Source organism: Hydra viridissima, unplaced genomic scaffold (assembly GCF_058129835.1).
Source record: "Hydra viridissima isolate aposymbiotic clone 2 unplaced genomic scaffold, HvirCarnegie_v1 scaffold_5, whole genome shotgun sequence".
NCBI classification, from domain to species: domain Eukaryota; kingdom Metazoa; phylum Cnidaria; class Hydrozoa; order Anthoathecata; family Hydridae; genus Hydra; species Hydra viridissima.
The window spans coordinates 7634199-7648058 of NW_028324304.1; the positions used below are offsets into that span (position 1 = coordinate 7634199).

Consider the following 13860-nt stretch of genomic DNA (forward strand, 5'->3'; position numbering starts at 1 on the left):
TGAACTACACACACTTCAAAGATGGTGACAAATTTTTGTTCACAGTTTATCTCACTAGCAACTCTTTATACAACACAAAGCCTTGGTTTTCACACCTACATCCTATGGATTATATTGCATCTACAATTATGTATGGTAGGTTTTTTAATTACTGAATTTAATGAGAGTAATATTGACAAGAACATTAACTTTCTTTATTCAATAAAAATGACTTCTGTTGGGCTTCAGACAACATAATTTTAAAAACCACATTTGGCTGTATTCATTTTAACCATTAATAAGTAAATCATAAACGCTGATAACAGCTATAAGTTGAAAATGTGGGAAGGAAAAACATTTAGCTAATTTTCTATTCTATTACCTATAAAAGATTAACTCTAGTGAGACTATTAATAATACTTGGTAAAAAGATGAAACAAACTTAGCAGGGTGAGACAAAAATATTAGAACTTTTTTACTGCTTATATAAGGATCACTCTAATGAGTATGAAGCCTTTGATGCAAGTATTTTAGAAACTGTAAAGCAAGAGAATTACACAGTTTATATGGAACCTGAGGGAAATTATATACTTATATATTACAATCTGAAAATAAACAACATTCTTTAAATCTGAAGAGATAATCACAAAAGATATTTTTGAATGGCTTATTGGTTGTAATGTAGACAAATTTCTGCAGATTGAGGCTGCAAATTCTTATGTTAGTACCAGTTATCAAACATTTGAAGTTTAATTGACCTGCAACAAATCTTGATATCAATCTATCCTTTATACACTATAGATAAGCAATTCTCTAGTTTTTCTGTGTGACACTACAATTCATGATTTATCAGCAAATTTTATGTTTTAAGACTATCTGCCAATCAAAACAAAGTTTTGCCACCTAAATTTTTTCTTCAGCTAATTTCTCCTGTTTAAGATTTAAGATGGTTGACAAACAAACTATAGATCTGTATACTTGGGAACTAAGGCAATTAACTTTAAAACTTTAATTGCAGAACTAATTGCAGGGATTTAACTCAAATCTTGGTTTCAGACCAAAGTTAAAGTTTCTTGGTTTTAAGATCCTATATATATTTAATTAGCTTTGGTAGCTCTTAGAATTTAGAAGTTGCCTACTTGGTGCTGCAATTGCTTTAAAAATCACCTTAATTTTGCTTCAGTTATTACATACTACATATATTGTTGTGTCATAAGCATGAATAGGTTAGAAGACATGGTAGGGTAGCTATGAACAAGTTTGTAGACTTTCAATGCTGCTAAAATGAAAATCTAGAGACAAGAATTTGTTTCTAAGTTCTAAAAAGAACCCAATGTTGAACTCAATAACTGAGAAAGTTCCTAACCTAATATCATGGATAACAGATGTTTGATTTTTCATCAAAACCTATGAAATACCACATCAGGTAATTTGTAGTCTTTTGTTAAATAAACAACTAAAGCTTTATGTAAAGTATACACTAAGGAGAGAGAGAGATGGCAACACTTCAGACCAGTAATTGAGAAGGTCATTTAAACCAATGGATGATATATTGAATAAATGCACTCTTTATGAGCTTTTAAAAGTTGTTAAAAAAGCATACTTTATATATATATATATACATACATACATAGATACATACATATATACATAGATACATAGATACATAGATACATAGATACATACATACATACATACATACATACATACATACATACATACATACATACATACATACATACATACATACATACATACATACATACATACATACATACATACATACATACATACATATACATACATACATATATGAGGAGTTTCTTGCAACAAAAAATCATTGAACTTATTTCTCTTCTCTTGACTTTTTTTTGTTATTTAATGATATCTTATTCAACAGATTACAATGTCAGTGTTCTGGCAAAAGTACAAGTTTGCAAAAATATATATTTATATAAATGGGCAAAACAGCAGCTTATAATCTCACATATTGCATCCATCATCAAAATACAATAAAATGCACATAACTATATCATTAACATTAAATACTCATTATTGAAATGCAACTGTCTAAAGATATACAAAAAAATTATCATAATATTTGTTCATTTAATTGATTAAATATTTTCATTAACTTTTTAGTAACAATTTTGAAGAATCAAACTACTAAAAATATTTTAAAAACATACAATTATTGATGGCTGTAAATGCTCTAAATTGGCAGATAGCTCTTCTAACCTTTTTAAATCTTCTACTGCTTCCTTGTATGAATCTAATAAATCATCTATTTCTGGTTTTACAAATCGGCCTCCATAAACCACCAATACAACAAACACTATAAACCAATTCATTTTCACTAAAAGTAAACAATAACAATATTTAGATTAAAACTATTTTAAAAATTATAAATTTTTTTTTTAAAGCTCGGTTAATTCCTGTCTGGTTGATAGTTGTAGTTTGCTTCTAAGGCAATAAGTTTTAAAGTTATAAGACTATATTTACACTGTTATTAAAGTAAAATCTTTTTAGTATTCTATCACACCATCTTACAAGTTACATAATCATGATTTATAAGAATTTCTCCTTTTGACTCTTTTATCTCCTTTCACTCTTGCACATTTATTTGTGAACTTATGTAAGTTTAATTAAAACAAAAAAATATTAGATTAAAAGTTTATGAAAGAAGTTGACTTCAAATACCACAAATATTGTAACAACTTTAACATTTTGAAACATGAATACATGTTAAAAAAAAAATTAGAGACTAGAACTGAAAAGTTTCTTTTATACATTTTATACAGTATTCTTTTGTTCAAAAAAAAATGTTTTAATTTCTTACATTCTTTTATTTTTTAATTTCAGCACTTTATTTATGAAATCTTGTTTGTTACAAGTGATTGCTGTTGTTGTCAACAGCACAATTAAAAAATTGTTTTCCATAATCTGGATGATTTTGGATGCGCTTGTACCGCTCTCAAAAAACCACAAACTTTGAGTACAATGCTTTTGCAAATGTTCATGACATTAATTGCTGTAAAGTGTCCACCATGATATTTAGCCATTCTTTGGCACCAGGCCATAAGTCTAAAAGGTTCTTGAAAAGATGATTGACAATTCCAAGAAGAAGATGGAGTTTCATTTGTGGAACCACGTGCAAAATGAGTGCTGAATCATCCATGATTATGATTAATGGTGGCTGGATTACATTGTTGTAATCTTTTAGCAGACTTTTACATCTAATTCAGCACCAACAAATGATTCAAATTTGTCCTTCATCAGGCAAAAACTTCTGAAAGTTCCACATTTTGAGAGATTGTCATAATGAAAATTGTACCAGCAACAAGGATGTTTGCTTGAATGGGATTGAATTTCAAAAATAATCTTGGCCATTTTAAGATCACATTAAATGCGGAAAGAAACATTACTCACTTAAATGATATTCATCAACACTCTAACATTCTTATATACTTCAGAGATATATTGAGCAATAGCAACAATGAGCTGACATTTGAAGCCTGTTTCTTGGGCAGCTAAGCTTGTCAATGATTTTGCAGCAGTCGAAAACTTCTGCTGAAATAGAGGTTCAACAACTCAAGTTCTGTTGCTTTATTCAGTGTTAAGGCAAGTTGTCTCATTCCTGTGTTGGGTACCCCAGTGTTCAGCTGATCATTTAATAAGCTTTGAATTGTAGGTGTTAAACTGGTTAATTTATGTGCAGATACCTAACAAATGTGTGCAGGGCCTAAACAAATCAAATAAGATAAATTAGAAGATGCTTGCTTAATGTGATCACTTGTGGATGATCATAACATTTTTTGAAAACAAAAATTCATAATTGTGCAGAGGGGTATTATTACCTGGTGTTAATGAAAATAATTTTCCTCCTTTTGTTTAACTTAAGTGGACAGCTCCTACTGGTGATGCATCCTTTGACCTGATGGTAGCAGATGCAATTTGCTCAGCTCCAACTGGATCTGACTGTACCAAAGCTTGAAGGTTTTGCTGTCTTGTTCTAATAGTGCAGGATTGTTTGAAGCCTAGAGCTGTAACTAACAAACATTGCATGCATCTTTTTTGTGCTGACTGAAAGTGGAGACTTAAAGAAGGTGCAGGCTTAGAAGATTCTCTTTTACTTCAAGGTTTTTGGTCTGTTCTTTTGGTCCTAATGATGTTTTTCGTTAAGCTTGAGCTTTCCGATTCAGCAAATGAGGTAGTCGCATGCATAAGATGTCCTTGTCAATTGTTTGAAAATAATTATGGAGAGGTTCTAGATTGTTGGTAGTTAACGTTTAGTTTTGCGCACGTGTATGCAAGCTTACGTATGGGCTCGTGTGCATTTAGATACTTGAACCAATTTTGTTAACAATATCGTAACGAAATAAAAAATTGATGATTACATTGCATTATGTGACCTCAAAAAGTATGTTATTCACCAATATTTAAAAAAAAATGAAATAATTCGTTTAAAAAATGTTGCATTTTGATTTCTACATGCCAACATCTGGAAAAAAAAAAAAAAAAGTTTAAAATTTTTTTAAAAAAATTCAAACGATGAATAACATGGAAAATATCAGTTTTGAGTTAATTTTGCTATAAAACTTTAAATCAAAAAATTAGGCTCGGACGAAATTAAATTATTTCAAAAACACCTCTAAGTATTCTCACTTGTCCCATATAATGCCCCCCCTAAAAGGATTTGTTTGGCCCTTTCAAAAGATGTTGGATATCAACATTTACAGGGTGTAGAGCACGCTTTTCTTAAAGAAAAAACTTCAATATAAAAAAACTGAACTTAAATGTGCAACTACTGATCTCAAAATTATAACTTATTTTGAGATCAGTGGTTGTCATGCACAACAGGACGAGAAAAGCTACGTAACTATTTTCAATATTCGTGACCTGGTTTTCATTTCACAGAAGGAATTTTTAAAATTATATGAGTTGTTTAGTGCATAAATCAATTAAATCAACTTTTTTTAAAAATATAAAATTTCCATGTCAAACTTAGTATAGTCATAACTTTTTATATCTATAATAAATTTCCTGAATGGTAAAGCTTACTACCATTAAAGAACAAAAAATTTTTGTATTAAAAAGAAAATTTTAAAAAGCAATATCACTTCATTGGATTTCATCACTTCATTGGATTTCTCAAATTTATGTTTTATGAGAGCAAATCGATTTGCGCACTGAACGGCTCATCTAAGCATCGGCGTTTGGAATTCTGGTTTTTGACGAATAACAACGCATAATGACCAACTCCTACCTCAGTCTTTTAAGATAAATTGAATTTTTGTAAAACTTAAGTAAAATTCTTTATGCATTTAACATTGGTTATCGAAAATACGATTTTCGACAGTTCTTTGATGAAACTCTCTCGATATAAATTTCGAAATTTGAATTTTCATAAACCTTCTCCAAACAATATTGAATATCTAAACTAATTTCAAAAATCAAAATGAATTTCAATTTTCTAGATTGATTTCGAAAAGTAAAGCAATTTTTCAAAAGATAACTTTATTTCGAAAAATAAAATTTATAATGAAAAAAAAAAGTTTTCTTTTAGTAGCTCACATTTAGATTTTTATTCCAAACTATTGGTTTAAATTTATATGAAATATTAATTAATGATGAAACGAACAAAAAAAAACAAACTATCAAAATAGAGTGGGACACCATGAGGGGCGGGGAACCTTTATCATGTGCTACTTACTTTTAATAATACTATTTTTTATATTAACACTTTTATCTTTTTGACATTATCTTACAAATTGCTTAATTATTCAGCCCTAACAAAAAATGATCTTTTTCGAACTTTATATGTAAAAAAATACTTTTCCAAGTGTAGTCATCCCGTTCGACGGTTTATCAATACTCTGTCTGTTCGTTTATTGCCAATGCGTTTCTTACGTTTATTAATTCAATTAAATGGCTGAAGTACTACATATTTAATTTGGCATTTTTCCATAAAGAATAAAATTGCTAAGCTATTACAACAATTTTGATACCTTAATTTGACAATAAAACTATAAGTTTTAAATGTTAAGAACCGTTTCGACCCATTTTTAGAATTGTAACAACATTTTGTCAAAACATTTCGATAAAACTTTGAAAATTTAAAATGAGAAAAATTGTTTTAGTGCTATTATCAGAATTTTGATAAAAAAGTAAAAAATAAAAATTCGATGCAAATTTTTTAATTTCGAAAGAAAAAAAAATTGTTTACATACAAAATTAAATGCTTTCGAACAATACCAAAAAAAAAAAAGAAAGGAATGCGTTGAAAAGAGAATTTTGATTTACAAAAAAAAATAGAAAAAGGTTTTTTGTAATCGAAATTTTAACCATTAGCTTCGAAAACAACCCTAATGTAAATTGATTTAGAAGCTTGTTGCATTTACCGGTATCATTCGTTAAAAACTGAAAAACTAAGTCGATGCTTGGAAGTATATTAATAAATGGTTAAAAACGAGTAAAAAAAAAAAAAAAAAAACTAGTTATAACAGAATTTATAAACTGTAATTGTCAGTCATTAACATTTTGGACTCGATAAACAAAAGGTCGATTGTTTCAAAAAGTTATTTATAAATGCAAAAAATTCTTTAGTCATTTCTAAGAGGTCAATTTATAAACATTTCATTCACTTGAATATCATTTTATGATTAATAAGAGATAGCTACAAACCTGAAGCTGAAAAATCGTCGAAAAATTTTTCGCATGTTTTAAAAAACTAAAAATCTCAATTGCCAAGGGTGAAAATAACTCGATTATGAGGATTATTTTATCGAAGTCATTATAGACTTGCACCTATCAAAACACTGAGGGGCTAAAGAACAATCTTGAGCAAAACAAAATGGGTTCAGAGTCACTTTAAGACATTAGGCCGGGTGAATAAAAATGAGCAATTGCTTTTACTCAGTAATTGGTCAGCTTTACGTGAATAAAAACTTCGGCAACTTTTCTTAAGTTTTTATTCACGTAAAATTGAGCAATTACTGAGTAAATTGCTTACCTTTAGGTGAATAAAAATATGAGGCAGTAGCGTAGCTAAAAAGCTAAATTTACCATAAGGGGGCCCTCTTAAGATAAATTTAGCTTTTTAGTTTATAATTATTACAGAAAAGAACACAGTATGAAAAATACTTACAAAGTACATAATACTAAAAAACTTTTTTTCTAGCTTTTGCATTTGCAAAGATATTCACAACTTTTTTAACTTCCATTGTTGATGCTGTTTTATGCTCTATGGCTAGTAATCCAAGATGATGTAGTCTGCTTTGAGTGGTTGAATTTCTTTTGTAATCTTTAATTATTTTTAATTTATTAAAACCTCTCTCCACACTTGCAACCGTTACGGGTAAGTTTTTATTCACGTAAAGCTGACCAATTACTGAGTAAAAGCAATTGCTCATTTTTATTCACCTGGCCTATTATCACCAATGTTCGTCACACCCATTTTCTATTTTTAATTTATACAAAGGTTTTATGCAATATTCCCTTACTGTGCGTTGGAAACTATGCTGCATAAAGTACGTTGAAGTTTATTAAAGTTAGGCCTTTCTCAGCCTCAGATTTTTTACAGACTAGATTGTTACAAAAAGAAAAGCGTGTAGTTTTATTGTAATAGAACGTGTGATAATGCGCATAGATAGATTCTTACTTTCGCAACCATGAAAAAAATTTAAAAAGCAAACTTTTTTAGAGTACTTGAAAAACTAACAAATTTATGCAAATATGCTTTACTTAAAACAGAGTTAGAGTGTCGGAATGGCTTTTATTTCAAAATATGTCGTTAAAGATTATTTTTTGAATACCTTTAAGGACATGTGCGTAAATTTAAGAGGCGAGGGGAGAATAATTTTGGAGCTATTTTAAAACAGTCTCACTTCAAAAAAGCAAGTCTTGAAAATAAAAAAAAACCTTGGTACCTAAAAGAAACATGCGAGTTCGATTTTAAAATTCGATAAGTTCAAAGAACTCGAGTACACTTGAACTTTTTGACAATCCAATATATTTAAACTATTTGAGTTTGCAAAACTTGAAGAGAAAATTTGACTGGTTTCGAAAAACTCTATAAATTTGATTCTTGGGCTTGTAATATTCTCTGATGTTTTAATCAAGTTTTTTCAATTGTATGAATTTTTTTAAGTTTTTTTTTTTTTGTTAAAAAATTTAGTTTTCCTCTTGTAAAAATGACTTCGCTGCTTTAACTTTTTTTTCCCAAGCAATAACAAAAAAAAAATCAAAAAATCTAAATTATTATTACTAAGTTTTTTTTTAAATCAATCCAATACTGAAAAATTAAAAGTTGACAAAGACAATATTCCCTCGAACGCTATTTACATGAAGGATATTGTTCGTTTGCAGGTAGCTGCGTCGCATGACCTAGAAAAAATTCTTTCTACTGCTGATGATTTAGCTAGAATGCAAAGAACTTTCCGTACAAGTTTTGCGAGAAGAGGATAGTGTTGGCTGTCAGTTTCCACCATTGCAAGGTCTTTGTGTTTTTTGCAATTCTGTCGCATTTACCAGCTTGTCGCTTAACTTAGCTAAATTGGTTCGGGCATTGGAGTTGATAACTTAAAAACCTGGATATTCTTCCTCATCAAATATGAATGCTAACCTATTAAGTCTTTTGAATGACTTTTTTACTTCATGTTGAGCGGCATCTTTAATCAAGTCATAGAACAAAAGTAATTTCTGCCTGGAATATGTTGTACTTGACTTGACAGCAATTTGACTTTATCAACAATTTGTATTTTTAAATTTGTTTTTGAACAAATCCGATTTTGATTTAACATTACACAGTAAGTTTTTGAATCCACCATGTTGTTAAAATAATATTAACAAATTGTTAACACCGTGTTAATTTCATGACGATTCATTATTGGACTAATTTATATTCTCAAATAGTTATTGTGTTTGTTAAATAATTTTGTTAAAGTTTATAAAGTTGATAACTTTGTGAAACTTGATGGAAATATTTGAATAAGTAAGAAAGTTAAAAAACTTGAACTGGAATTATTTTTTTTTACTTATTTTACCAAATTTGACAAACTTGCATGTGGTTCTCTGAATGATAATGAAAGTTTTGAAAGCAAAATTGTAGAAGCACTTTCTATTATTAATGTTAAATTAGAAAATTAATGAATCTTTTTACTTCTTCTCAACTTAATACATTACTAATTACAAATGCACTAACATGTTAATTAAATGATTTATGTATATGAAAATATTTCATTTTATTTATTAGACAAACATATCCTTTTTTTTTTTTTTTTTATGTTGTAATATTACTAAGTGTTAATTATTATTATTTAATTATTTTTATGAATTTACTTGTTTAAGTAATAATTACTCTGTATTATGTAATTATAATACAGATTAATTATAATACAGAGCAATTATTACTTAAAGAAGTAATCTCTTCAGTTAATCTATTTCAATTTGAACAAAAATTAAAGTTTGAAAAAAAAAATTTCATATGAAAAGTAATTCATGGTAGATTAATACAAAATTATATTGAAGTCAATATCTTTTTTGTTACAAATAATTTTTATTGAATTTATATACACAACATTCTGTTCCTGTGTACTTCTTAATATCTTACAAAATGCATCAAATCAAGTGATATTAAAATAATATTAACAAATTGTTAACACCGTGTTAATTTCATAACGATTCATTATTGGATTAATTTATATTCTCAAATAGTTGTGTTTGTTAAATAATTTTGTTAAAGTTTATAAAGTTGATAACTTTGTGATACTTGATCAAAATATTTGAATAAGTATGAAAGTTAAAAAACTTGAACTGAAGTTATTTGAAAAATTTTGCTATATAACAAACTTGAATGGAAAAACTTGACAAAAATGTTTGAGTTCAAAAAATTCGAACTCAAAAAATTCGAACTCGCTAAATTTGACGAACTTGCTTGTGCTTATACATAAAAAAATTATACTTAAAGCGCTTGTTTAAAATTTTAAAAAGTTTAAAATTATGAAAATGTTCATTAAACGAATAATTACATACTTCATATGGTGTAAACTTCGAACTCATTCGAATAAAAGTTGCTCTTTTAAATAGTGCAGAGAGGAAGGTATGATAATCGTTTAAGCATATCTTGATTTTAACTTAACCAGGTAAAATTACCAACTAAACTACTTATCACACGATGTTTCTTTATGCTTCAGCAATCCTGATCGTTAACAAAAACCATTTTTACTAAAGCGAAGCACTAACGATAATCAAACAAATTCGAACGTTATTTTATCTAAAAATGTGAGTTTAAGTCATGTGACTGTTTGACTTTTGGAAAACGCGACTGACTTTAGTTTTAAAACACAAAGTATGCTGATTATTGAGAGTTTATACTTTAGTTGTTTTTTTTAATCTCTTCATAATGAACTCTAAATGTTTTCTTAATAAACTTAAATGTTAGGAAACGTGCAAATAATTTTTAATACTAAAGCAGGTGAATCAAATGAACTGTTTTTAAAATCAAAGTTACCTGCAACATTCGACTGACATTTAACACTTCAGATGTCTATTTAACACTTCTTCTATATTTCCACTATATTTACTGATGAAAATTGCAAGTTCAATTCTCTACTTTCTGACAAATGCTTCGCTACAATAATGATTAATGCAAAAGTTCGGCAAAATATTTGGTAAAAACTCTTCGTTTCTAGTACGATTTTCGCCACTGAAAATCAGAAAGTAACCAGAAGAATTTTCTGCCATTAATTTCATCAGTAGAAACAAACGAAAACTTATTACCTAAATTCTCGTGTATAAATTTTATTTATTGAAAGGATTTTTATCATTAGATATAGTAGAAAATATCGCGTCCAAATAAAAATACGCGCGGTTTTAGAATAAAGTCAGAGTGTTGGCATTTTAAAGAACCTCGAGGAATCCTTACACCTTACACATTCAACCTTCAATCCCTATCCTGTAGCCCAGATAAGTACCTAAATAAAAATATGAATTACAATTATAACCCTAGGACACAAAAACTAATGGTAAAAACAATCGTCTCAGCCGCGATTATTTTGTGAATACGGCCTCCTGACCACAAGACGACGAAACCAATTGCACAACTCGCTAGAATTAGGAGTTTTTCTAAAACTAAATAATTTTAGATAATTTAACATTAATTCAACATTAATGACAGCAACTGAATCATAGCTTCGCTTTACATTTTTATTCATATAGGAATTGTAAATATATAACAAAGCTGGTTGACAAAATTTTTGACTTTTTTTTTCGGACTTCGTATTATATACATGGAAAGATTTCAGCCAATGCAAAGTTTAAAAGTAATATAAGATTAGTCAAGTTTTTCAGATTTAAATATTAATCTGTTTGTAATGAACATTTTTAGTAAATTTCTCTAATTAACGGTTCCTTAGTTTTGTAGCAGAATCATATACAAGTATTGCCAGTTAAAATAAGAATAAGATAAATTATGCGCAATAGTCTTTGGTAGTTCATCCAAAACCTCCGAAAAATGGTTGAGGATTTTCACTTTCTACTTCTTCTTCACCTTCAAAGACTTCTTCGAGCACAGTTTCCTTTTGATAATCTTCAATAAATATCTGGCAATAGTTAACAAACTCTAAAAAAAAAATTTTCATACTTAGTTAAATTTATCATTCCCTGAAATCTATTTAGCATGGTTCTCGCTTTGTGATGCTATTCTCTATAGCTTTAACTCATACCTGTAAAATCAAAAAGACCGTCATCATTTGGATCACATTTACGCATAATAAATAAGGCTTCGTCTGGAGTTATCATTTCTCCTAATTCGCGATAAACTATTTGAACATCGAGCGTTGAAACAAAACCATCGCGATCAAAATCCAAGAAATCGAAAACATTCCGCAAATCATCTTCACTTGTGTTTCCTCTGATAACTTCACGCATAACTGCTTCAAACTTGTCGAATTTCACTCCCCCTACTCCTAAATTTAAAAAGCGAATATTCAAATTTTGATAGCTGATTTGTAGCGACAGTTAGAATACCGTCTACGTACGTTTATATTTTATCATTAACAATCTACTGATAGATTTATGTAAAACTCGCTATTTTGTTAAACTTTGCTTTTGTAAAACTTAGCTTACTATTGTAAAATTACGACTTTTCAAATGTTGGGTATTACAGATAATTGATACCGTTGTAATGTTGCTAAGCATTTTATTTTATTATGGAATTGGGGTTAGATTGCTAATTCCAAATTCCGTCGGAATCAAAATTTTTTATATGAAACGACGAAACTTGGGTAGAATTTAAAACATTTACAAAAAGTGAATTACACATCTAAGAATTCTACCTTCATTGTCTATTTCTTGGATTATTTCTATAACATCGCTCATGGTAACCTCTTTTCTCAGAAACTTCATTGCGCGATGCAGTTCTAAAGGATTTATAATACCGTCCCCATTATCATCGAAGAGCTTAAAGTATTCCTCTGCCTCATCCTTTAGTTTTGTGCGAGGCTCCTCTTCCGAGTATTTATTCTGCGTAATAAGAAACAAAAATTTAAAACATAAATGATGAACCAAAAATCTCGTTTAAAGCGAGTAAACTCTTTTAAATCGAAAAGCTTCGTTTATAGCGAATAATCTCATTTAAAGCAAATAAAACTTTTCCATAACACGAGATTATGCCCTTAACAAAAAGCAATTGAATTTACGAAGTTTATTATATTAAAAATAAGTAATTTCAACATGGAAAAAAATTACTTCAAAAAATTCTTCTTTATTATAATTTATTGTAATTATCCATTACAATAAATTATAATAAACTTTATCCATAAAGCCTGAACTAACTTACTTGCAGAAACTTGAAAAAAAAAAAAATACTTCCTCTATTTTATTAACTGTTTTTTTGAACATTTTTGCAAAATCGAAAACTTTTTAACATTAAATTATACAAGAAATATTATCAAATTGATCTATGAATTGTAAAAACTTATGCTAAAATTAGATAAACAAAGATAAACCTCTTCTATTTTTTTATCTTGTTCTTGCTTTGCTGATTTTGCTGATGCATCTGCCAAAGATGTACCATCTTTGTATGAAGTCATGTTTGATTTTGCTATGTAATAATTTAGAAACTATTAATAACAGCAATAGTAATGAATATAAAAAAAGTTAGAACAAAAGTCTTATCAATAACATCAACATGAACATCTCAAGATGGTGAGAGGGCCAAAAGAAATTTGTCCCAGAAGAAAAATTGTTTGTTATATTTTCTTTTTTGATATTCGTATTTTTGTGAGATTAGTAAATTATTAGTCTCACAAAAATGCGATTAAAGTATGATTAACTAAACTTTGTTATAGTACTTCTTTTTGTTTTTTATTATCTTTTTTCAATATTTATTCCAAGTAACCACGATACTCTTCATAATGATAGATGATAGATACAAGACCTGACTTTGGTTATATATAGATGACTAATTTTTTTTTCAGCGTTAATTCTCTCTCAAGTAGATAATAAATCAGAAAGGTTCCTTTTCTGAAAAGTCATTTTGTCGTCGCGTGATAAAATATAAACTTGTCACACTTGTCCAAAATTGGAAATAACTACTCCGAAGCTTCCCGAAAAAACCCTTTGGAGCGGAGTATCTACATATGTTCCTGATTAGAAAAATGAAAAAAATGAAATCCTTCATGACCGTCCGAGCGAGAAATTTCAGTTTAAAAAATAAGATTTTTGCCAAAAAAAATTTTAATTTTTTTTTTCAAAATTTGATGAAAAAATCAGTTCTTAAGTATTAGTGGCACATCCCTAATAAAATATTGAAAAGGCATTTTAATGACATATTCATGTTTTCATTCGTGGAATGCACAACTCAAAAATGCCAAACTCAGC

The 13860-nt window shown here is 28.5% G+C and overlaps 2 protein-coding genes across 2 annotated transcripts in view; both read right to left on the reverse strand.

The window, feature by feature from the left end:
• LOC145189564 (uncharacterized) overlaps positions 1-10138 on the reverse strand; it is a 62179-nt gene extending 52041 nt beyond the window's left edge. The window contains exons 1-2 of the mRNA XM_090089065.1: positions 10012-10138; positions 2169-2335 (exon numbers count right to left, since the gene is read on the reverse strand). Coding sequence (XP_089945191.1) covers positions 2169-2335; position 10012 — 168 coding nt within the window. The 5' untranslated portion in view covers positions 10013-10138. The remainder of the gene's footprint in view (positions 1-2168; positions 2336-10011) is intronic.
• A 1025-nt stretch (positions 10139-11163) lies between these two features.
• LOC145189258 (neo-calmodulin-like) lies at positions 11164-13096 on the reverse strand. Its single transcript, XM_090088266.1, has 4 exons — positions 12987-13096; positions 12315-12501; positions 11703-11945; positions 11164-11599 (listed from the first exon to the last, which is right to left on the reverse strand). Exons 1-4 carry the CDS (start codon positions 13068-13070, stop codon positions 11472-11474), a joined length of 642 nt encoding a protein of 213 aa, XP_089944392.1. The 5' UTR covers positions 13071-13096; the 3' UTR covers positions 11164-11471.
• Positions 13097-13860: the final 764 nt, after the last annotated feature.